The sequence below is a fragment of the Strongylocentrotus purpuratus genome, unplaced genomic scaffold, assembly GCF_000002235.5.
Source record: "Strongylocentrotus purpuratus isolate Spur 01 unplaced genomic scaffold, Spur_5.0 spur5_scaffold_5, whole genome shotgun sequence".
NCBI classification, from domain to species: Eukaryota; Metazoa; Echinodermata; class Echinoidea; order Camarodonta; family Strongylocentrotidae; genus Strongylocentrotus; species Strongylocentrotus purpuratus.
The window spans coordinates 36740337-36765908 of record NW_022145611.1 but is presented as its reverse complement, the minus strand read 5'-3'; the positions used below and the strand labels follow the sequence as shown (position 1 = coordinate 36765908).

The 25572-nt window shown below is 37.7% G+C and overlaps 1 protein-coding gene across 5 annotated transcripts; it reads right to left on the bottom strand.

Moving 5' to 3' along the window:
- Positions 1 to 496: 496 nt before the first annotated feature.
- BMP2/4 (bone morphogenetic protein BMP2/4) lies at positions 497 to 20062 on the bottom strand. Of its 5 annotated transcripts, none has more exons than XM_011676884.2 (3): positions 18614 to 20062; positions 9698 to 10068; positions 497 to 3824 (listed from the first exon to the last, which is right to left on the bottom strand). In XM_011676884.2, the coding sequence occupies exons 2-3, from the start codon at positions 10059 to 10061 to the stop codon at positions 2917 to 2919; spliced, it is 1272 nt and encodes a 423-aa protein (XP_011675186.1). In that variant the 5' UTR covers positions 10062 to 10068; positions 18614 to 20062; the 3' UTR covers positions 497 to 2916. The 5 variants fall into 5 exon arrangements, with proteins under 5 accessions (XP_011675186.1, XP_030854132.1, XP_011675187.1 ...); XM_030998272.1 differs by lacking the exon at positions 18614 to 20062 and adding an exon at positions 10660 to 10939; XM_011676885.2 differs by lacking the exon at positions 18614 to 20062 and adding an exon at positions 10507 to 10653.
- Positions 20063 to 25572: the final 5510 nt, after the last annotated feature.

Sequence of the window (25572 nt, the reverse complement as noted above, 5' to 3'; positions counted from 1 at the left end):
CTCTCTCTCTCTCTCTCTCTCTTTCTTACATTTGCATAGACGAATATCATTTCATTATATCTTCTTCCCTCTCCTGTACTTTCCCCTGTTCTCCTAATCCTCTCAATAATTGCGTCATAATAATTGTTAATTATCAAATTTCCCTGTTACCTTCTTTCTCTCCTCTCTCTCTCTCTCTCTCTCTCTCTCTTTCTCTCTCTCCACATATACACACACACACAAACACACTCTCTCTCTCTCTACCCCTCTCTCTTTTTCTCTATCTCATTCTCCATTTCTCCAACCCCTCCTCGTCATTTTCGCTCTTTCATTTCAGCTATCGTCCCATCATTACGTTTTTATAATCATTCACTCTCAAACAAATTCTACGTTTGTTCCTGTTCTCCCTAAAAAGGTGTCACAAATCGCATGCTGTTATATAAGTATGTTTTTTGAAAGTTGAATATACATGTAATATACAAAAAAAAGACACTAATAAACTTTTGGGCAGTCATGATTCGTTTTTACCATTAGCATCAATGAGGTAATTACTTATTTGTTTTATTGTAAACAATATTTTACACATGTACAACTTAAATAATATATTTGAATCGAAGGCACTATAGTAATTATCATTAGAGGCACAGTACAATAAAACATTATCATTATTATTTTTCCATCGTCCAAAAAAGTATAATAAATATCCGGTACAACGTATAGTACTTCCCCACTCATGATTTAAAATGCTTCTATGTCTATATAGCCGACTCTCAAGAAGGGTTACAAGTGTAAGGCTATTTAAAAAAAGAAAGAATTAAAATCAAAGAAGCACGATATATAACATAAAGATAAAGAGAGAGAATCAAATTATATTCTATAACAAATGAAATAATCATAGATGCAATTCACATTGAAATTCGTCTGTACATCAGACATATTCTGTAAAGAGTTCATCTACGAATATTTTCTTTTCTTAAGATCTAATACAGCTTTGAGCAGTAATGCATAGTTTCATATATAAAATATTTAGTAAAAATACAGCGATGGATCATTTAAAAGCAAAACGAACTTGCCTTTCATAGAAAAATATACACAAAATATATAATTTTAAAATAGCTTTTCAACGCTTGCGTTTAGAATACAACTCGACGGTTTCGACTGAATATGATGAATACATTGCCTGAAGAAAACAAATGGAAGGGACAATCAACCGATAGAAATAATCTTATAAATGTTTTAGTTATTATGTTAACAGAACTGTGTTTATGATATATCTGTTAATACTCTGCTAAAAAAAAACAGGAACTAAAAATAAGAAGGAACGGAAGTGAGTAGAACGATGTCCAGGTTTTGGCTTGCTTGTTTCTTTTCATTCTCCCGTTAAAAAGACGTATATCCTAAAATGTGGGACATTACGGATGTCACCGATCAGAATTTTTTTATTTTAACCTCGAAAATGAGATTGAAAAAAAAAGTTGTCATGTGGCCATACATAATATACTGTCTGTGAGAATATTAAACGTATGCCATATTCAAATATAATTTCCACGGTAATTATATTAGATTTTCCACATTCGTCAAGTATCACTTTGTCTTGGTTGAATTTCATATTAACCTTCTCTTACAATTAAAATGTGACATTTCTTGGCATCTGTTTGTTACATTTTGGCTGTTCTTGAATGAGAATTGACTCATGTAAATTGCCAATTCTCGAGTCACTATCGTCAAAATCACTCAATAATGTATGAACATGATTTCATACTCGTCTAAATAGAGAGGATCATATATGTTAAGAACGTATCACCAATGTCGATCGTATGATAGGACTTGTGTTAGACTACAGTGGTGAAACATTAGTAGATACTTTCGTCCTCCAGTTATTGAATACAATCAAAGTCATACCACACGTCTTGTTAAAATCACTAACATACACTCGACTTTCTTGCATATACAATTTTTTTTTTATCGAGGGAATTCAAATGCATAGAGTCAAAGGCAAAATACATGTTTTGTTACTGTTTTAAAACAATTACTTGTCGTACAGCCTGTTTTCTCCTCCCGGCCATTTACTTTAGCGAGCAGAAGCTATAGGCACCAACATTTGTATTTGATGATAAAAAAAGGTAGGACGGAGATGATGTGGGGATAACTGAACCAATCAACCGATTTGTTTCGTTAAATAAATGTATTTAAAAAATGAGTAAAATTGGGAAATATGCATATATTTTACACACATATAGTAAACAGGTGAAAAACTATATCTTTAAAAGGCATATAACTTCTTTTATAAAATACACACGTTCCATTTTATAACAAAGATATGGACTCAACGCCACAATGTCTGGCAATAGCAATCACTATTTTGTTTGTAACATAAAACAATCTCTCCCAGAACCCCTTTATAATATCGAATCTCCCCATTTAATACAGGTGTATAGGGAGACTCACGTCATGTGCAAGTAAGGAAGAAGAAAAAAAAAGACCTAATCGCATTTAAATATTGAAAGCAATTCTAGATTGATGTGAAGAATATGGTAATAGAGTGACGAATAGGGGTACTGTACAGTCAGTACCGACGTTACTGAACAACACTTGGTTTCAGCTGGGCTGAAATGCTCACAAAACACAATTATTATTATTGTTATTATTATTATTATTAGTCTGTCTTTATTTATTTTGTACAGCACCAAATAAGCAGAGTCATTGATGAGTTATGTCCTTGTCTTCCCATACCTCTCTATAAACACATCAAGATGTTGGGGGAAATAGAAAGCACACATTGGAAGCGGTAATAATATATCCTTTTCTTTCCTTGTACAAAAGTGACAGAACTGAGGGAGTCCATTTTAATGCTCCTCTGTGAGTTAAATGTCCGCAATGCCTAGGGTGTCCATGTTCTGTCCATGTAATAAGTCCTTGAGCGTATTGAGGAAGGTTCTACCGGCACCCACAGCCTTCTACAACCATATCCTGATAGTTCTTAAGGACGACCTTTTCGTACTCGTCCAGATATAACATGCTGATTGCACTAAGTTCTGTAGGCACGCAACATGCCTTAGGTACTAGTGCTGGGTTGACAGAGTTTACTAACGTTTGTACGATAGCATGGTTGGTGGTATTAAGATGTTCGGCGAGTGGGAAAGGACACTCACCGCGACAATAGTAGGCCTGGTAACCGGCCGGTGCGACGATCCAATCATTCCAATGGACATCACTGAAATCCACATACAATTCATGGCGTCTGCAGTTGGCCTTCAACCGCTTTCCTTTCCTCTTTTTTTGACCTCTACCCGACGACGATGATGATGGCGATCGCTTCGTGCGGCCGTCATCACTGTATGTTACGATCTGAGGTCTCGTCTGAAACCATCTATCTTCTTCCTCGTTTTCGAGTTCTTCGACCTTGCTGGGGTCGGCTTCTCGCGTCACACGAACGTGATGATGGTTAGGGGATGGTCTGCCCCTTGAGTCTATGAGCTCTATCTCTAATCCATGATTCTTCTCTGGCTCTTCAAGCCACACCCTCATTGCAGGGCGTACGTCGAATGACTCCCAACTAGCATTTCGAACGTCGACTAACCGTGTGTCGATCAGCCTTTTAATCGTATCTCGATTTCGTGCAACTGGTTTTAAAATATGATACACGTTTATCCTTTGCATGTAATGAATGGGCTTAAGACTTTCTCTGTCGTGAAGTGCGTGTCGTTTTACGATGTGGTGCTCATCGAGGTCTTTGCGGAACAATCTCAGTTCGGCCGTCGTCATTACTTCCTCCTCAGGCATCGTGGATACGTTGAAGATCACTTTGTGTCTGTGGTGCTCTGTGGATACAACTTGGCCAGCGTCTGTGTGAAGAATAAAAAGAAAGGGCACATTTTAAAATAAACAAATGATAAACCAATCAATGAAACAAGCATCATTTTCAAGTACTGTAAATAAAAAAATACTATACATATTGAGGACATTGATTATGATTCACAAAGGGTAAGGTACGATGATGAAAGGTGCTTCCACTTTGTCAAGTTTACTGGTCACTCACGGTAGAGTCCATACTGCAAGACTCACGCCGGTCTTCGGAAACTTAATTATACTTGAACCAAATTGTCAAATTGAGGACGTCTTAGTCGTAAGAAAGACTGAAGCCTATGAACTTAGTGCATGGAGCCAGTGAGTCAATTGGGAGATTAGGAGGCATCATAAACTATTTACTAGAATGGGAAGTATCTGCGGGCCAGCCTGAAGTGAGCTGGCACAACATATTATTTAGCGGGTGGGACTGACGTGCCAACACACCTGACGTCCTATAAACCCCGGCTAGGCTACCGTGGTTGTGGTGACAGTGAGCTAGCAACAATGAATACAATTATTCATAATATTCAATGTAGTACAACACTATGAATTTCTCGTATTATGTCTTCGTGCTATATGCCTCATCTTCCTTACCAGATTTAAGAGCATTAACAAAAAATATACATTTTAATTGCTCCTGCTTTTTCAAGAATTTATGTATAACGTTCATGAAGATGTCATATGATATCGGGCCATCTTGTAAAACACCCTAGCGACGTGGAAGGAAAGACAAACAGGTTGATGGTGTAATTTTGGGTACACAGTGCATTATGGGCTCTTTCTTACACCCATTTTCATTTCTAAATGAGAACAAAATCGAAATCGTTCCTGCTTGAATGCAAATATTTAAAAGAGAATTGGTACTGAATGTGTCTCATAGTCTTCGTGGACACTTACAATAACTGAGGAAAAATTGTGTTTGATGAGGTTAAGTGTCGCTTATAAGAAGTATTTTTGAACCGACTAAAAGTGTAACGGTGTTTCTAGCAGAGACGATGAATCAATTAATGTCAACCATTCGGAAACACATATGGTTTCTTGTCCTATCTTGTCCTGTCGTTGCATCACCGAGTGATAGATATCGCAATCCGCGGATAGATATATTAATATTTTCCTCTGAAGCAGAAACAGGATGACTGCCTTTCCCTGGTGGATAAGTTCAACCTCATAATCCAAGTATGAAGCTTCTTGCAGAGGGAGAGAGAGAAATAGAGAGAGAGAGAGAGAGAGAAAAAAAAAGAGAGATTCAACATGAAGTTCTATGCCAATGGGGGAAACAGGATGGGTATGATTCTCTGTGCCAAGACCGGGTACCAACCAAGTCAGGACAATTTAAAAACAATTTCCCCTCATTTCTCGTTCGCTTGCACCCTAGTGACATTTTAGTTTAATCCTCTTCGGCATTTCGGGAGAAGCCATATAAAGATCCAAAAAGGAATTCAGATTTGGCGGGGTAGATTATCTTTATTTAAAGGAGCCCATGCAGGCCTGCTGTGACACTGCACAACTGATAATAAAGTACTCCCAGCGTCTGATTGGTAATCTCTTCCTTGAAAATGATAATAGAAATTACAGTTCTTTTTAATGATGTCTTTGTTGTTGCATTTTTTCTTCTATGATCGTAAGTCACACAGAATTGCGCATATTTGTCTGAATTTTATAAATGTCTACATTTTACTTTTTTGTGCTCAGTATATCCATAGAATTAACGATGGCGAAAGGCGTATTTTATGTTAATTTGTATCTTTGACCTTGAAAACACCGTTTATACTAACTTATAAACACACATTTATTCATCATAAAGACATGTGTCATAGTTGTGGAAACAAAATCAATCAAACATCACATCTGCAATTTTGCTCGAACCCTTGAAGAAATCAAAGAAATATAAACATACTAAGTTTATATTATGTACTAACACACTACACCTTATCAAAAAGAGTTTATATGGCTTCCTTAGTAAAAAAATTATTATCGATAAAATGTATGATGTTGGGATCTTTTAAAGGAGTTTCCGAAATACTAATCCACGCTCAAGTAAATGTTATTGCATGGAAAAAAACGATAATGATTCTGTTTCTGGTCAGTCAAAACAGCGTCAATCGTATCAACATAGATTCCAAATAATTATCTTCTATTTCCCTTCTATAGGGACAGGATGCTTGTATTTTGTCCCTCGACAATTCTACTCATTTCAAGAGGCCAGTCTTTAAGATCTGAAGATGTATCTAGTCAGATTTCCTTGCGTTTCCGGGCTCAGTACACATCCCTGTCTGACAGTGCTCGAGCAAGCTTGCGGCTTCAGATTTAGAGACTGGGACTGGGAGCTAGCCGCGGGGAGGGGGAAAGGCAACCATTGAGAAAGGATATGGCTTGCTTGTCTGCGCTCATTTCCCGCTCAATTGGCTGGGTTGAGACTAAATTTCGCCTGCCACGAACTGTCGCCCCACCCATGCCCCTTGCGAGTCGTCAGTCGTCGCTAAAGTTCTGGGCACTGCCCCGCCCAGCAACTGGAAGCCGCTTTAGCCCCATGTCATCCGATCTAATTTCTTTGCCCCTCCATGAAACGAAGAAGCCATGCTAAGAGTTCATATCAACTTAGCTCTTTACTACTTAATTTATGAGGAGAAAACTAGGTCACGAAATGCTTAATTTTAGATAGATTAAATTATCTCACAAATCGGTATAAGGGTATATGAAATGCTTTGAATGTTGTCTAACGCTCTGAAATAAGCGTCCTCAGAGGAGGATGCTGTTTTGCAGTGACGAATGACACAACAACATTCGCAATATCATTTCAACTTAATACCTGACAAATCAACTTTACATAATCCAAATCGAAAACAGGATAGATAACTGATTGTTAAATGCAAGTTTTTAAAATATTTATACCAAGTTCCTAGGATTTTGTTCAATATTACTGCATTATGATGCGAATAATACGTTATGAATAAAGAAGGCTTGATTTCGAGAGAAGATTAAAAAGTTTATTAAGTATGAGTGGAGATAAAAAGAGAGTATGTAAGTCGGTACACTAATCATCGCATTGAAGAACGTGGGGTTATGAATCGAACCACATAGTGACAAGAAACCCCTCCCTCTAACACTATTAGACTGTCTCTTCACACAAGATTGTCATTTCTTTCACAGCTTGTCAAGTTTCAAACCAACCTGGTACACACCGATGAGATATGGCTCTCTTAGAAAGTTAAACCTTGGCGGGAGGATGTATTCCTCGACGAGGTTAAACTTAAATTGTGCTGCTGTGCAAAACTTGAATGGTGCTACTGTGTAAAATACAAGGCAGAATATGTCGCGCTTTTTATCTATTCGACAACACAAACATACACAATTGTGATCCATTAGAACAACCATGCACCACAATTTTGTTTAATCAGGAAAAAAGTGTAATTTATGACAACTTATAATTTATCAGAACAATATTCCTTCAAAGAAGAGGGCTGCAATAGGATAAAATATTCATTTCCTTGTCATGGACTATTATGATTATTCGCAAATGTACCATTTAATACCTCCAACATTCATTCGTCATCGTTCAACTTTGTAAGCTAAATTGTCCTTCAATTACCGGAACCTAAGTTTAAAAGAAAATATATAGTTTACTCAAACAAATGTCGAATATTAGTTCCCTTATACATGGAAGGTTATTTCTTCGACGTTTAGTCGTTAAATTCTGAAGAAAATTTCAAAGGCAAGCTAAAAGTACCGAGAGCAGGACCGTCTATTTTTTTTTTTTTTTTTTTTGGGGGGGGGGAGACATGTAAGAAAAGCTATTGCTCTTGTAAGGTTAAAATACAGCAAAAACAAAATCAAATATCATGATAAGGAATGTTTCTTTCTTTCACATACTCAAATGTTTTCACTAAGCGGTATCTTAATAGTCTAGAGATCAAGTAAAAAAAAAGTTTTAAAAAATCATGCTGGATTATGTTGGATTTATAAGTGAGTGTAGAAGTGAGTTAATCTCATTATATTGTATCAAAATAGCAGTTTAAATAAAGATTGGAAAGTTAGTGCATTTGGTTTTCAAAATAATAGTGTAAAGACAAAATTTGATGCGTTTCGGTAGCTAGAATAAGTCAGACAATACACATAACTAATGGATATGGGAAAAATTCGGGATTTCCCTGGGCAGAGCGTAAGGATATTGTTCCAAAAATAAGAGCACAGTATCTTCTGAATCTTGAAAAGTTTAACGATCGCTCCTGACCCCTCAGACCATTGCAGACAGGTAAGTATTTGAGAATACTGCACGAATATTCCAATCGAAGACAAAGTATGATTCTGTATGAAAGTAAGTCGATTCATTTGTGAATGATTGATTCTATATATGGTAAATAAAATTACCATTGTTTCAGAATTAGGGTATAAATTTGTGGTAATTCAAGTAAATGCATAAAGTGCTCGAGGGTACGTTATAGGGGTTGATCATACTATATTCACAGATAATCCACAACGTCAAAGCATTTCGAAACCGAAGAATACAAATCTACCCCAATTTTTGTCCTCTGCAAGGAGACCTAACTCCTAAGACAGAAAATTAACTGATCACCATGCAGATACTCATGTGATGTAAAATAGAATCAATAACGATAAACAACCAATAACTCTTGGGAGAGCAAAATTATTACTGCTATCAAATGATTCTACATGTCTCATGAATACATTTCAAAGAGAAATGCTCACAGCAATAACCTTAGACAGTCAAGTAAAATATAAATTGTTACAATGCAGTTTAAATTTCAAAATATATATGTTAATACACCACCGATACGTGATTGTATGCTACTATTTATAAACCCTTCCCCAAAGTTCGTGAATATTACACAAGAACATTGTAGGATGAGCAATTCTACGCCAAGCTATATTACAAACAATCGAGTTCGACGTTTACACGTCATTCAAAATCTATAATCTTTAGGATAACACCGATGATGGTAATTACCATCAATGCATAATATTAAAGCCAGTGGTACATACGCATAGGCCAACATGGGCGGCAACTGCTTCTTCTTTTCTTATTTTCAAGAGGAGCGCAATTCGAAAGAATCTCTTACAAGCACGCATGCATTAAAAAAAGTAAAAACTTAAATTAGAAAGATTTTTCTGGTATTTTGACAGATCGTAGTGAGACGACCCTCCCCCCCCCCCCCACTTCCGCTCTGCAATATAGGTCTATATATGGGATATAGCAGAAAAACAAACAAGAACGAAAAATCTTTCCATTGCACAACTGGTATAGTTCCCAGAACATGAGCTCATTAATTCACACCCGACTCGGGCTTAGAGATGTATTCAGCAATAATTTCATGATTCGGAGTCGTTCAGGTGTAAGAATTTTGAAGGGTTTCGGATTAAAAGGTTGATAATCAAGGTAGTTTCTTGACCTGTGTTTTGAACTTTCTTAATTACATACCCACCGATGGGAAGGTATCAACTTTTAGTGGATGAACGTAATCAAGTATTTAGGTGAAGTATATGAAAAGCATATTCAAGTTTAGCCATTTTTCCCAACGAAGTATGGCAATGCATCTTTGTGTTACGGAAAGGGGTAGTTATGCACGTTAGATTACTTTAATTTTCTTTTACTATTCTTTTTTTGTTTATGTTTTTTAACGATATAATTGAAATCAACTGATCATACTTAACAGTTACCCGTCTCCATCATTATGGTCCGTTTACTTATAAATTTATTTCTTCTGTGAGTGGTTGAGTTTTTAAAAGAAATTGTGAATCTGTATCTCCTACTGGACCAAACATAATATACATTTTAACAACTTCTAAATGGACGGGGTTCTTCAACGACTTTTCCGAATAAGGTACAATTTGAATGTTGATGAATACTAACCTTGATGATGATAACTCCTGATGGTATTAGCTGTACCCGTAGATACGTGTTTGAAGTCAAAGAGCATATTGATTCCATCTTCAGCCTCTGTATGTGACCGGTATAAGTCCATCATATATTGAGGTACTCTCAATTTTCCCTGCGGTCTCGGTCTCTCTTTCAATCCAAACATCCCCAAAAGCGTCGATTCGAACGCCTCGATGACCTGCGCTTTCCTATTCTGGTCGCCCTCGTTCTGACTACTCCGTTCTGACGACGACGACGACGATGTGGTGGACGATGTTGAACCGGGCCAGCCGCCGACCACGACACAGCAGCATACAAGGGGCACCACCAACTGACCCCAATGTGAAGTGGTAACCATGATGGGTCTGAAAGAAAAAGAAGACACCGGTGATGTAGAATTGTTTAAACTGTCAAGACAACTATATCGACCCCGTGACTTCAGTCTTCACATTTATCGATTAATATTGCTAAGATTGGTTTAATTCATTTTTTTCAAAAATACAAAATGGCACCGCTGGACATGGTGAATATACAACTTCATTTAAATGAGGTATTCGTTGATGTACTCCACCGGTATAAATCCAGGTTCAATTGAATATTTCATATCCATGGCAACTCATCAAACGAACACATTTACATGGGATCATAGCCTTCCTCGTCGAAAATGGTAGGCCATTTTAACGTATCCACTATGACCTGCAAGGTCACTGAAGACAAGAAATATGGAATAATTTGAAAGAAACACATATCAGAATATTCGCACGCATGCGCTAGTTAGAGTGCGAGCAAGATCATCAACTCACGAGATTAGACAACGTGAATTTGCCAGTTGCTCTTCTGTCTTCACACAGAAAATGTCGGATGGAAGAAACCTTAATCTGTTAATTCTCACAATTAATAACAGTTAAGCATTTCAGCATAAACATGTAAGTCCTATGAATTGGCTCTTCACGTACTTTGTCCTTAAATCCAATATCAAGTCCATCCTGTACATGGCTGTAGTGAATTTTCATATGAAGGCATAATTTGTCCGTGTGCTCTGGATGACATTCAACCAACATAATGACCACATGGCCAGAATTACCCTCGTCCCTGCCTGTCAAAGAATGGTTTTAAAACCCAGATCAGAAGGGACTGTATGTGGATTTTATTCATTACGAACCACATTTCCTAATTGGACCCCTCTCGACTCATCCCGGTCGATAATGGGAACCTTTTCTTATAGTGCTTGATTTCTAACTCCATTTTTTACTTGAGGTGTTAGGGGTATTATCCCTAGAAGAAAGCCACCTCGCACCGTGATGCTGAATGGCTAATTATTCTGGACAGAGCGAGAGAATACGGAGGAGAAGAAAAGGGTGTTGTAAGGGCGGATTAGTCTTTAACACCGAGAAGGGAAAAGAAAACAAGGGTTGGAATGTGCGAAAAGATCCAAACCCGAAGACCAGATAGCAGAGGTTCATAGTACATTTTAACCCTTCTTCACAATCATCCTTGCCCCCTCTCTACTACGGACAGGAAGTTTTTGAAGGTTTAACGCGCGCGCTTCTAGAATAGGAAGAAGATTATGGCAACCTCTTCATTGTGTTATTAATTGACCTTTTGAGATGTACAAGTCAACAAATGACCATTGGCACATCGGTTTACACAAAGATTATGAGTAAAGAAATAATAGGACGTACTTTGGGCTGTAGTATAAATAGCCGACAATCTACAGTTCTATAACAGCCTTGTTAGACATTTTTAAGTCGTGCTTTTGTCAGTGCTCTCAAGTTTGCCAAACTGTTGACATGGTTCAATGCCAATTTCCCTTCAAATTGTGCCCTGCTTTTCAATTCTGTTAAAGATTTAATATTTTTAAAGTATTTAACGGGTAAACTCATGGTACTGTCGATCTTGAAAAGTCATGGGCTTAAATTCTTGAACAATTGCATCATGAACTGATGATGACATTCCGTTGGATGTATTGCCAATTTAAGATGCCAGGTGTTTACAGATCTTGGAGTTAGATTTCCTGTGACGAGGGATCGTACATCCGTGTAATCTAAGGTAGATGAGAAGATTCCACATATCAAATGACGTCACGATAGCAAAAATATGGTTCGCGGAAAAGAATAATGGGATGTGTTGGGCTTTTCTCGTATTAAAGTAGATACAGTTGAAATAACAAATTTAAAGACAACTTTGTGGGGGATTAAGTGAAACTAATGATACAGAAATTCGCTGATGATTAAATTAATCAGGTAAATCGTTGTAGCTGGAAAGTAGGTCGACAGATGGGGTGCAAACGATTACTTGATAACGATATTTCCCTTTTATAACAATATCGAAAAATGCTTTTTATGTGGTACATTTCTAAAAATTTATATCAGTTGTGTTTTTTAAAGAGAGAAAAAGATTCATATGATTTACTAAGGTGAGGACACCATAGTTATTATGTTGTGTTGATGGTACCACTTGGATCTAGGTAAGTGACGCGAAAACATGCTACGCAACAGTGAGATCGAATACTCGACAGGATATAGCTGAGCTCTTTAAGCACGGGCGATCAGTTTTCCTTTTTGCTTTTTCTTGTAATTCTGGTAAAGAAGGGAATTGATAGAAAGTCCCTCCGGCCGTCACGGTTAATCTCTTCTTTTGTTGATACCTCGTAAATAAGAGTTTGAAAGTTGTTTCCCCTCCGTTCCTTTTCACCCTTCTTTTCTCTTTCTGCCTTATGGGCCGTGTTGCTTGACGGTGTGTTAAGCTGACTGCTAGGTTATTCTAGGGCGGTCTTATACGGGTTAGGATTTAAAATGGCGGTGCATTGTGGATAACTGGTGCATAACTCTCAACTATCTGGTATGAACATGTCATCTTTTTCGTACGCGATCGACCGAGAAAAAGATTGAGAAAATGAGAAAGAATTTGCGTCAACAGTTTCATAGCGTGTTCCAATACTTCCTTCCGTTGTTAAAGTCAACAAATAAGACATCTTCATTTCGAATGGCAAACAATGGAACTGGAGGAAAAGATGAGGAGAATAGATAGGAAGATATGGAGAGAGATCGATAAAGAAAATTGGGAAAAGGATAGCAAATTTAGAGGAGTATTTTCTTAGATAATGATAGGAAAGTAAAGCTTTAATACATAGGAAACAACAAACCAATTTAAGATGTCTCTTATTGTGTTTCAGAGGAAACGCAAACTAATGACCACTCCTAAGGACGATAGACAAAGACAACATTTTTGTGAGCAGAGCAAACGACGTAATAGTCCAACATCATTGTAAATAAATATATCCTATATCATCAACAGCAACCCACTGTCTCTTATTTCTCTGTGCAGATCACTGTTTTGGCAACCTGCGTACTGCCGCAAAAATATCAACTACTAAATTAAAATAATTTCTGCTTTGAGGGGCGGCTGGAGGGATGATAAATTACATATATACCAAATCATACAATATCTGCGTACTTTCATCACCAATGTCCTTTACTTGCAATTTTGATCATGGGTATGTCTATTTTTCAAGAAAAAAAAAACATGCATACATTTCCACACCTCACACTTTTTGTCAGTGAGGAAGGTAGCAATTTAATAAAATATAATTTTTGCTTTTTCCCTTGTAAATTAATAAATGGACCGATATGACGTCAGTAAATTTACGATATTTCAGACATCCGAAACAGGTGACTGAAAAACAAAAACAATATCCTGTATCAAGCAGAGCATACATCCATGACAACACAATCTATCCAAATGTGAGAGAAAGTGTTTAGATAAACAACCATTTATTTACTGCCACCTTATGTACAAATTAGTTATCTTAGATAGTTTAATGACAAAGATAATTTCCATATTATAAACACATTATAAATAGACGTCCAGCTCTGCGTAATATCACGGTTACTATTTTGAAAGCAGGCTTATTCCTTTATTACACTGCATGGAGGAAAACATGGTTTGTAAAGTAATGTAAAACAACATTGTTCATCTTGAGCTTTTTCTCTCTCTTAAGGATAATAATAAGAAATTCTTAACTAATACTTTGTCCAGCGGAATGAGGGAATACTTGCACTACATTTCATTTCCAATAACTCTATGGCAGCTAGTCTCGATTAAGTAGGACTCTCTGCTCGCTCTCATCCATCTAAAGTTTGTCAAAGGACATAAACAGAACACGATCTGCGAGGGCCGAAATTGTCTTGCCTCTATATTTTTCTTGAACTGCCTGATTCTGCTCCAAGTTTCTGTTTGGTCTCGAGGGGAAGCACGGAACGCTATTAAGATAAACAAGGCATAAACTGATGCCAGCCACGCCGAAGGCAACAAATAATTTAATATTTCATACGTTCCATTAAAGTGTAATAACTTTTAAATCTACCTGTTTTGGCATGGTTGTTATTCTTCTGATGGAGAACTCCCCAAAGTTGGGGGATCTTTGAAGATGAAGCTGAAGGTGCTAATAAAAGAAATGGAAGTCAGGTGTGCATACCGACCGGTCCACTAGCATCACGTCTCACCTGACATGTAAGTGGACTCCAAAGAAACTCATTCTCTCCTCCTCCTCCTCCTTTCTTCTCATCATCTTGGTTAGTAAGATGGAAAGGAATAAATCTTCGGCGGTGGTTCGACCTCCGGGTCAACAGGTAAAACATGGAGGGCGGTATAAAGACAGGGAGCGGGTGGCGCTTCCCGTCAAATGATTTGATGGACTATCAGAAAACAACTTTTAGGAATATGTTATATGTTACATATAACAGGCCGTATGTGAATTGAGCAAAAGAAGTGAAAAAGAAGAATATAAATACACAGAGACAAGTTGAATTGGTAAGGGATATACTAGTATGTAGCAATGTAAATATCCAGTGACAAAAAGTAAAAAATTATGGTCACATTGATTATTGGCACATTATTCTTTAAATAAATAATTACCTTCAGTGATAATATTCATATTGCATTTCTAGATCTGACACGTATGGACAACAACATTTTTGCGTTTTTTTTTAACCAGGAAAAGCATATTGGTAAGAGAAAACATAGTACTGTAAAGAAGATAGTATGCTCCAAATCGATTTAAACTTATTAAACAAAACTACACTTAAATCTTGATTTGTGTAAAGTCTATATACATGTAAAAAACTTTCAGACTGTCAACCAATTCAAAACTTGTCTTGGGACATATTTATTCAAAATTGCTTTTGATGATTAACTTACTCTGTTCACATTGATGTATAGTTGTATTGTAATTTGTAGGTATATTTGTAATTTTGTGTTTTGTTTAATATGTAATTGTTTATCATTGTATTTTGTTTGTTATAGCGCTAGAGACGTCGGTGGTAAGCGCTTTATAAGCACCGTTTTTATTATTATATTATTATTATTTATAATGAAATGGAATGACAAAAGTGGTGTGTAAAATATGGAACAAGTGCCAAAACTACAAATTCTTGATAAACATATCCACATTAGTTAAATAATGAGAATGGTTTTATTTTTGCTCGAGATAATGGAATATTGGTGCAATGAAGCGGGACTGCTGCGTTATCATACAGTTCATTTTATGTCGGGTATAATTGTAAACCATATTATTAAGAGCTATGAAGTCGTGCCAGGATCAAGGCTAGATAATACGCGGGAGGGATTCTTGATGATAAGAGTACTAAATCTATCGATAGCATACACCGTACCCTTACCATTTTCGGAATCTTATCAAAGGAATTTTTATATCAACGCAATTTGAAATTGGTCATAAAAATAGCAATCATTTTGCGCTACTCGTATTACCCTGTATGATAGGCCTGTATATGGCCCGTGTTATAGACGTGAATTTGATATGTGGGGCAGTTGCGTTAGGGAGGAGTGAATAGGGGTAATAAAAGACCCCCCTTTTGTTTTGTAATTGACAAGTCTGGTAGATGAAAGCAAGCCGTTGGAGACACGCAGTCTAGCCTGCCTACTGTTTCCCCCCGTAGCTAGACGTGTGTTACAAACTATGCGTTAGGTTATTTTTTCTTCTGTATCTCAGCACCAAACTTGAATTGACTAGGCCTTTAGTCCCGGCCATTCATTGTGATGTAATATAATGCCCGGGACACTGTAAGTAACTGTAACGTGATAGAAGAAAAAAATCCCATTCGCCACCTGTGGTTGAATGTGCTCAGTGGACGATGTAATCACGGAGTTGAGAGGACAGTAGCCCCATTGTCATGGTCAATGGCTTCGGGGTGTTACTGGACTAAAAGCCCCCTTCCCACCCGAGTCCCGAAGAATTGCAATTAACGCTTACGCTTTGCAAGTACTATTGTGTTTCAAGAGAGCTTTACTGGATAAGACAAAACAAATTCTGCTAGTCTATATCGTCTTAATATGAATTCGATATGTAGTACTATATTTTTTTTTCTCGGCCAAAATAAAATATGTTCTCTGTAAGAAAAAAAGGGAAATGAGATTTTGAAGCCAAGAAACGTTAATGCAACCAACATGTTGATTCAGTTCCCATAAGAAGTTCCCAGTGTGCTGTATCAAGAGTTAGCAACATGCTAGAATGAGTCATACAAATTCCCTATAATAACCCCGACTGAACATTTTCTGAGCAATTCAAAAACGATGCTTTTAAACCGGTGTTTTTCCTATCAACAAAACTTGAGCTCGTCAATGACTGGACGATTTCAACAGCTCTGAATTCAACCAACGCGATTTATCGGGCTCGGAAAGTGAAGAAGGCGCGGAGACGAAAATTTCGTGTGTAGTGTTACCAATTTACATTTTCTGCGTTCAACACCTCCGTAGTTTAAGCACCACCGGTACTACCTCTACACCTGGGGGAAAGTCCTTGCTGAGTTTTTATAGCGAATCACAAATCCCCAGATGATACAGGCAAAAAAGAGACGAAAAAAGCCCCTCTCGACTTTTAATTGTAACCGAGTGAAATCGAATACCCAGGTATTTTTGTGAGGGAGTCCGTTGGCACTCAGGTGCGCCATCCATGCACCTGACACACTTTTTCCCCTTTCCTCAACTCTCACGCCATACCAGGCATCACCGGCGTTGTTTTTCCATCTTCCAGCGAGCACACACGAACCCCCATTTGGTAGTATACATAAACCATCGCATTTCGCAGGTGGGGACGACAGCTAGGCGGCAATCAGACTCTTTATTCCTCGGTAAGTCTGCCGATGATTTACATTGACCCCTAGATGTCAGTGAAATTGGGTTTTTGCCCGGACATTTTATTCCCTATGAACTCATCCATCCCCGCGCCCCTCCCCCCCCCCCCCCCACAATTTCATAAGCCACACTCACGCACCGCTCCGGTCGGGTCGACCCAGGTTTGACAAATAACGTTTTCGATGAAACGTTTATTTGAGTAGGGAGATGCTTCTCCAAACTCTGCCCCGATTTTCAGCATCCATCTCTCTCCTCTTTTGCCCGCTTGTCACTCATCTCCTCCCCGTCCCGACGATGGTTGCCGACCAAGATGGTAGGAGGAGAGAGGGAGAGAGACAGACCTTTATTTCCTACTCCAATACAAGCACACCTGCCTGTTTGAAGGAATGCCGACATTTTCCCCTCTCCCCCTCGAATTGGAGATGATCTATTTATTTGTTCATCCATCGGAATTTCTGCCCCCCTCTCTTTGCCTAAATCTCCCTCACTCGGAGACTTATCCGGGGACTTTTGGTTTGATCCCGGGTAATACACCTGCCGAATAGATACATATTGTGGGCAAAATACCTGCTCTACAAATCTCAACCGGTATGAGAACATCTTTACACCTGTAGTATCGGGTTTGCTTGCAGTATCTTATCGGAATTACCCCTCCATATTGTCAAAACTCAATTATCGTTTATTGCTTGAAACAAAAATATGGAAAACAGGGAGAAAAACAGGATCATATGGGATACGTATAATCTTAAAATACAGTGCGAATCTGTGAACGGCAAATCCAGACAATCACAATAAAGCTCCCTGTCTGGTCTAAGCGCATATTCAATGGGTAAGATGGAATAGCGCTATTAGCCAGTCTGTGCCAGCTTTTCAGCACTGATTGAGGCTCGTAAAAAGAGCGAAGAAAAAAACTGACGGGTGGAAAAGGGTGTCCAGTAAATCTGTTACAATGGGTCACAATTGCCAGCTTGTAGAGTGTGTTAAAACGCGAGATGAGTAAGATTTTTTGATTGCTGGAGAGGAAATGAACTCATAGATTACCGGGCTCTCGGTCCGTCGTCTGCCAGCTCCTGAGTTGCGGCTGGAGCAGGCTTTGCCTATGTACAATGACTGAGATGGACATGCTCTACCTCAACCCCCCCCCCTTCACTATTTAATTTTCCCGCAACAATCACCCCGGTGATGAGTGTTAGAATGGTACAGCTGTTTCATGTTGTAAGCCTCCATTATTAAACCACGTCTGCGTACCTTCTAATATCATCATTATTCATACAAATTCCAGCTACAACAATTCAATGGTGACACTGCCTCATTTCCGTACAAGTTACACAAGTTGCGACATGAAATTCGCAAATAAACCATACACTATATCAAGAACATTAATTTTGAAATAAACCTGTAATAACCGGAGAATAAGTCCCTACTTCCAACTAAATCGAATTACTGATTCATGCTGAACTTTCATTCCAGTCTGAACAAGTCATGGAAATGCAATAAGTACTTTACATGATAAATCACTGAAAAGAGTGCGCGTCATATTTTCGAAGCCGGAGATTCTCAGTCAGCATCCGAAAAGGAAATGAAATAAATTCAGTAGAATTATTATTCACACCAGGGTATCCAGGATAATGTACAGATGAAGACCTTTCTCTGGCTTCTAACTCAATCTGATAAGAGAATGCATACACGTCAATACAACAATAATACTTGCATTGGTTTAATAAAACAGTTAACGAACAACAAAACAAGTTTGCTTACCGTGGTGCGAATAAAATGATAGTCCAAAAGTGGGATAAGGTCTCCAATATTATATTGGTATGACAGTGTGTTTATGGTAACTTCGCAAGGAGTTTTCACAGGTTCCAGTAGCACTGTCAGTCCCCCAGAACGGGGGCGATGGTCGAAGGTACAGTGGTCTGTTTAGTATCGGGAGTAAAATCCAAGCTATAAGTCCGTATGTGGCTTGAGAAGAACTGGCATTGGACGATGTTTGGTTCAACCAAATAATTATGAGCGCACGGGCGACCCTGTCTGTTAGCCTTGCTTTATGACGATGTTGATGATGATGATGATTATGATGAGAGTCACAGGTAAGCCCAGGTGTAACAGTCAATTAACCGCAGGCATGCGCCACAGGCCGACCTTAAATACACACTCCCACGAGCAAAACGATGTACACATGCCAATCAAACAACTTCAAATGTTTTCCACGTCCTACCTGCGTCCATAAACGTTCGGTAGGCGGAGAGTTACAGTAGATAGTAAAAATAGTGAAACAAACGTTTTTTGACAACTTTTCTTGTCGTGTAGGGCAAGGTAAGTGACTAGCCCTGGTGACGTTAGCAGAGACCTTTGATGTATAGTGAGCGAAGCGATGCACCTACATGGCCAGTCTTCATCCATGTGCATTCAACCTACCTCTCTCGACGTAGAGAGAAAGTAGTAAGATTTGACACAATTCGCGGGGGCCTTTGGGCCAGGCTGAGGTATTAGAATGAAGAGAAGAATCAGCAATGCTACTACAATTTCCGAGTTCTCACGCTGCTCATAGAGAAGAGAGTAGAAGGAAGGGGAGGGAATGCCCCCCGTTTTAGAGCCATCCTCATGTCATTCAAGCCCGCTTAGAATCAACATCAGACCAATGTATGTCTGCTCTCGACAAGACCCATGTGCGTATCATTCAAGGAGATATCAACCATGCCAGGCCAAGTCGGAAATATTAGCCAACACAGAACCCTTTAGTCCGTCGACTGACAATTCTTCTTGAGAATCGACTATAAGATCGAAAAGTGAAACTGTCCTTTACTTCGTCAACTCCTGTCAGCTGTCAGACGGACGAAAACTGTCAAAATTACGCGCTTCCCGTGTCTTCGAACAATCGTTAACCTCAAGTCATTCAAGAAATTAAATTTTCTTTAAAATACACAAAGACTGGAACTTAAGATTGCAAGATCAAGGTCGTTCCAAAATCACATCACCGAACGAAAGAAACAAATCAGCGGGTTGCGAATAAATTGGACAAAATCAATCACAATGTTTGGACAAATATATAGTTGATCCAAGTTTGAATCGTCAATGGTTGAGAACTGTACAGATTAAAACCTGCCTGGCTAGATATATATTGTTTCGCGGCCTTACACGCTCACTGAATATTCTGCCTTTTGATACATTTCAACTCCCGAGCTGGAAGCCAGCATAGAAAACTAGTGGGTTAGATGCGAGAAAAGTAGTCAGGTGAAAAAAGTTAGGGACGAAGCTCCGCCTACTTGGTGCTCTGTGATTGGTTGATTGTGTAGTGGCTACGTCACTTTTTTTTGCGGTTCAGCGGGTAGTTCCGTCAATAGTCATCGCCATATAACTATCTCCCTGTGTACTTTTACTAATGGATAATACAAACACACGGGAGTTGCGTGCTGTGCGGTGACATGCCGCAACTCTTTTATGTGACAACCTCGCTCGCAGGAGAACAGTAAAAACCGAGTTATGTCTTTACCCGGCTAGGTCGCAAGTCCTTTTGAATCTCTTATCTTTAAAATTCAGTTGTCTTCAAGATCCTCCTACCAAATACCTGTGCACCTTCTTCCCCAAGATGTAGACTGACCCCTTCGACAGACTTCACTCAAATTGGAACGTGGGAACATGGAACAGTAGAATCGGATGCAATGAGAAGTTAATCACCGTCGGAGCACATCAGGGGGGCATCCGTCTACCCGTTTCATCTGAGTATAGAGGTACATGGTTAAAACATGTTTCAATCAAACACACATTTTCTACATATGGCCTGAAAATCAGCGATTGGCACTTATATGAAACGTCACTTGGTTGAGATTGACTACCATTTTGACCAAAAAATAAATAAATAATTGTTTATATGTCATAGGTCCCAAATCAAGTTTGCATGCATGAAAAATATAATTTATGCATGTGGGCGTATAAAAAGTTTTCCCTACATCTAAAAAAATCAACAGCAACACGGCTACAGTATTCATTATTATTGGTAGACAAGGCTGACGTAAAATTACGCAAGACAATGTTGAACTTACAATATCGTAACCTTCTAGAATATCATACAATTTATCCCCCCCCCCTAAAAAAAGGTGGGGGCGTTAATGTGAATTTAGTAATGAAATAAGCGAAGGTTGCTTTTGACACCAAATAATGGTCGAACGGAGTAAAACTGAAATATCATCATTGAGATTAACGTATTGTTTTATAAAGTACCATGAATTCTTAGAGATATATTTAGCAAACTTAGTGATACGATCATCAACATTTAATTATTTCGTCTCCTTTTTACTAAATGAAAAAGTAAAAATAAAGTTATAGTAGCCTTTATAATCATTATTTTGTCAACATGGAATGATTTCAATATCATTCAGGTTTTGTTTTTGTAATAATTAAAACATAAACAATATTAAATAGTATTGTCACATTCTACATGTGTGAATACAACGATGTTCCATAATGTAAAAATATATATACTAACTAGATTCAAATTAATAGTACAGAAATCCCCATACGTCATTCTTCAAATGGGGCTTTATGCCATAGGTCCCCTTGTTTTTAGAAAGCACTTGCTTTCTCACAAATTCAAAGAAAGTAAACAATAACAGCCAACCAACATCTACAATCTTCTTCCTATTATTTGCTATAAATATCTTCTCTTTTCCAACCCCCTCTCTCTGTCTGCCTGTCTCTGTTTCTCTCTCTCTCGCTCTCTATATCTTTCACATTTTGTATTTATCTCCCTATCCCTATCTCACCCCCCTCCTCCTCCGCCCCTCCATCTCCTTTCCCTGTTGTTCCCCTTTTGCCTCCCCCCCCCCAATCTCCTCCATGCACACTATCTATTATTTCCCCCGTCTCTCCTCTATATTCATCCTTCTCTCTCACTGGCTTCTCCCATCCCCCTCTCTCTCTCCCTCTCTCACACACGCCTCACTTCGTTTCTTGCATGTGTTATTCTGTCTCCATAGGTTTACAATTGGAACAAAGAGTTAGGAAGGTTCAACGACTTGCTACTACTCCGAATTACTATAGGGCTCTGGTTCCCAACCTCGAGGCACTAATAAAGGGAATAATATCCTCACCTGTTGAAGCAACCATTTGCTGATTTTAAAGCGTTAAATCCACATTCAGCACATTTCATGATGATATTATAACATGTTGCCCAATAAGAAAACCCTGCACATTCATGTTGTTCAAGGAATGAACAAAATATTGTCGTACAGCCATGTTAATAGTGTATTTTATACTTGGACAGCTCAAACGAAAGTGAAATAACACGAAATAGAAAGATTGATGTATTTCATCTTGCCCAATCCACTTTTTACACTCTTCGCAATGTAAAGCAAATTAATTGCAGTAGTGGCATTTTAAGTATCTTTTTATAAATAACTTTTTACTTTTTTTCATTTAGTAGATATCTATTCTCAGCATTTCAATTTCGGACATCATTGCCAAATCAAAAGAAAAGCCCTGTATATACTTTCAGAATTTCCTTTGTCGTATCTTTTTTTTCTCCATTAAGTGATAATATCTACAATTTCATGATGCAAAGATGAGTAAAGAGATCACAGTTCTGTGGAAAATACTTTTGATATAAATTGCCTACTCAGCATCAATAAAATGAAAAAGAAAGAGATTACATATTCAACTACAATGGAAAGCTAAAAAGGTACTTCAGAAACTGAGATGGAATAATGTGTGAAATTAAACACTTTGGTCATGATACCACTTACAAATAGAAATTCCATCATTGAAATTTCTTCAGGAGCTGGCATGTATGGAATCAGACATATTAAATTACACATGCGAGGAGTCGATATAGAGAAAAGGACATTTTTAGCATAGGAGAAGATTTATATGAAACATACATTGCATCGCTAGACACGCGAATGTTTCCTATGTCAACACATCGTGCCTCCCCCCTGCTACGATCTTTTTTCCTTCAGTACTTCGCAGGTCCTTAAAGTTTAAACTTATGGCACGTTCCAGGTTAGTAAGAAGTGTAGAATGAATAAATTTATGTATTTGAAATGAAACAAATTTAAGACATAAATTGCAGAAGGAAGATTTGTTGTTATTCTATGATAAAAGTTATAAATAGGCTATGAAAGAAAACAAAAACATGGTTCAGCCTAATCAGAAGGGCAAATAGCCAAAGTTTATCAAGGAATATCGTATGAAGACGGGATAGACCAAGGAAATTTATCATACTTTATAGAGACTCGACCAAAGACCATGCAATCAATGTATTGGTAGCATCGCTGTGATGCTTGGGGACCAGTGTATCAAATTTCACATAAAGTTATGTCGCCCTCTTTGCTGACTGACAGTGTAGTTTTTTTTATTTTGACCCATCGATGCTTCTCATTAATGCTTTACGAATGAATTACCATTCGTACCAATTACCAATTAGAATTGTCATTTGTCACCTAATTTGAACTATCTTTCGTTTGCTGGTCTTGTATCAAAATAATAGTGGTATAAAAAGGTCAGAATGATGCTTTCTTTAGTCGAACGACTGATATTTTTAAAATAAATTCTTAATCACGTGAAAACAATTATCCTGTAATAAATAGGGAAATATTTTAATGATATATAGTATAGGACTCATATGGGTAAGTGCAATGCTTATTTATAAGGACAGAAAATATTTAGTTTGATTAATGACTGTGTTGATAATGATGTTTTCCAACATTTTATGATGCACGAAGAGCTCCAACTTGACATGATACATCTATTTGAAATTTTTGTTAAAGTGAAAGTGACTTTTTTTTTTTTTTTTTTTCATCTGTCTTATTTTGAGTTGTTTCGCTTGTCTGGTTTTCATCTTTAGCTCTCCTATGTATTTGGTAAGGTATTTCCCGACTGGATTGTATATACATATGCCAATCACTGGACATATCTGGTAGGGGATACTGTTACTAAGAGCACGGGGGACACATGATTTAACGCCATCACCAACGAGTTAAAACGTTATAAACAACCATGAAATGTGTTGATCTGTCGCGAGGAAGAGAGAGGAGAGAGAGAGAGAGAGAGAGAGAGAGAGAGAGAGAGAGAGAGAGAGAGAGAGAGAGAGAGAGAGAAGGAGAGAGAATAAAAGATGTGAGAAAGGGGCAAAGAGAAATGGAGGGACAGAATTCATTTCAATTCATTTATTTTTTCGTCTTTTAATTTTTCATATTTATAATGATGGTACCTTTTTACGTATTCACATATTGATATACATATCGATCAATTTGCACAATACACTACATTGAAAAAACATGAAATTGAAAGAATTGGAAGAGAGAGAGGGAGAGAGAGAGAGAGAAAGAGAGAGAGAGGAAGAGAGCATTTAGCATAATGAACATTGAAAGTAAAATCTGAAGGAGAAAACGAGACCACCGTCTAAAATCATGAAAATGCGAAGTAGCATTTTGGATTCGATTCGACAAGTACATGTAAACAATATTGCGTTGTCATAAAACATTGTCTTCTTTACCATTAAAGGTGATGTTAGCCTGGTGTAACTTTAATAACAATATATGTGTTTTTTCATATTTTAAATAGCTGCTTTGACTTTATTGTATCGTGTTTATTCATAACAAAGGGTTTCCAAGTTACATGTAAATGATTTGTTGTTACTTCAATTGAAATAACACGAATTAAAAGTTTCACCATTCTCAAAATTCACATGATCTAGTTCATCCGTCATATCATGATTTTCATCTTCTGTTTGCTGTCAAAATTATGTATTGCAATTCTGTATTCATCCTAATGAAACTTTTTTTTATCAATATCAATTGGATACCTTAATTTTGTTACCTTAACCATTACAATGATGTTATATTTTATACTTTATAACTTTATTAGAACAATTAATTAAAAAAAAAAAGAAGTTTGGGACCTTCTTTCAAATTGTAAAAGGAGAATATACTTTTAATCACAACGCGTTATTCTTAATTTTATGAACACTTGTAGCCATTAATTTAATTTAAAAGCATCTTAAACACGACTAATGAAATTTGAAGAGAGAGAGAGAGAAGGGAGAGGGTGCAGCTTTAAAAAATGACGTATGGAAGATGCTGATGATGGGTTATTACCGTTGCCATCAGCAAACAGCTCTATAAATCTTCTCACAATACTCTCGATCACAGACAGTTCAAAAGAAGCGAAAGAAATACCTCACCTTACTCCACAATAATATATCTCCCCTGCAGACAGCTCGCATCCGACAGCTAGCCCCCTAGCTCTGTTTCAACATCTTCTTCTTTTTCTCTTTCTTGGAACTTCCATTACCTGCTTTCTATTTCGTTTCACTTATTTTCTTGAATGTCTCCTCACTTTCATCTTGTCTTTGTAGGAGGCATGATGGCTCAGTGGTTGAACAGTGGCCTCCTAATAGGGAGGTCCGGGGTTCGAATGCAAGTCTAAAACATTGTAATTTTATATTTTCTTGTATGTCTTTTCACTTTGTTGTTGTGTATAAAAGAGACACAACGGCTCGGTGGCATAAACCAGAGAACTGGTCGCGTGACCTGGAAGGCCCTGGGTTCGGATACAAGTCAAAGCTCCAAGTCTCTGTCTAGAAAATTAGAAAACTCTCACCATAGTCTTGACCTCCCTCTCTCTTTCATATTTTAATCTATTGCTTTGGTCGCTTAAAATTTCGTTAAACTTGTTGTCATTATACTGTCTTCTTCTTGATTATGCTTTTTGTCTCTCAG

Coding starts and splice junctions, on each gene's coding strand:
- BMP2/4 (XM_030998272.1), bottom strand. CDS start 10,697: ATGTACAGGATGGACTTGATATTGGATTTAAGGACAAA. Junction 10,069..10,659: donor ATATTGGATTTAAGGACAAA/GTACGTGAAGAG, acceptor TTTTTCTTTCAG/ACCCATCATGGTTACCACTT. Junction 3,825..9,697: donor CAGGAGTTATCATCATCAAG/GTTAGTATTCAT, acceptor TTCTTCACACAG/ACGCTGGCCAAGTTGTATCC.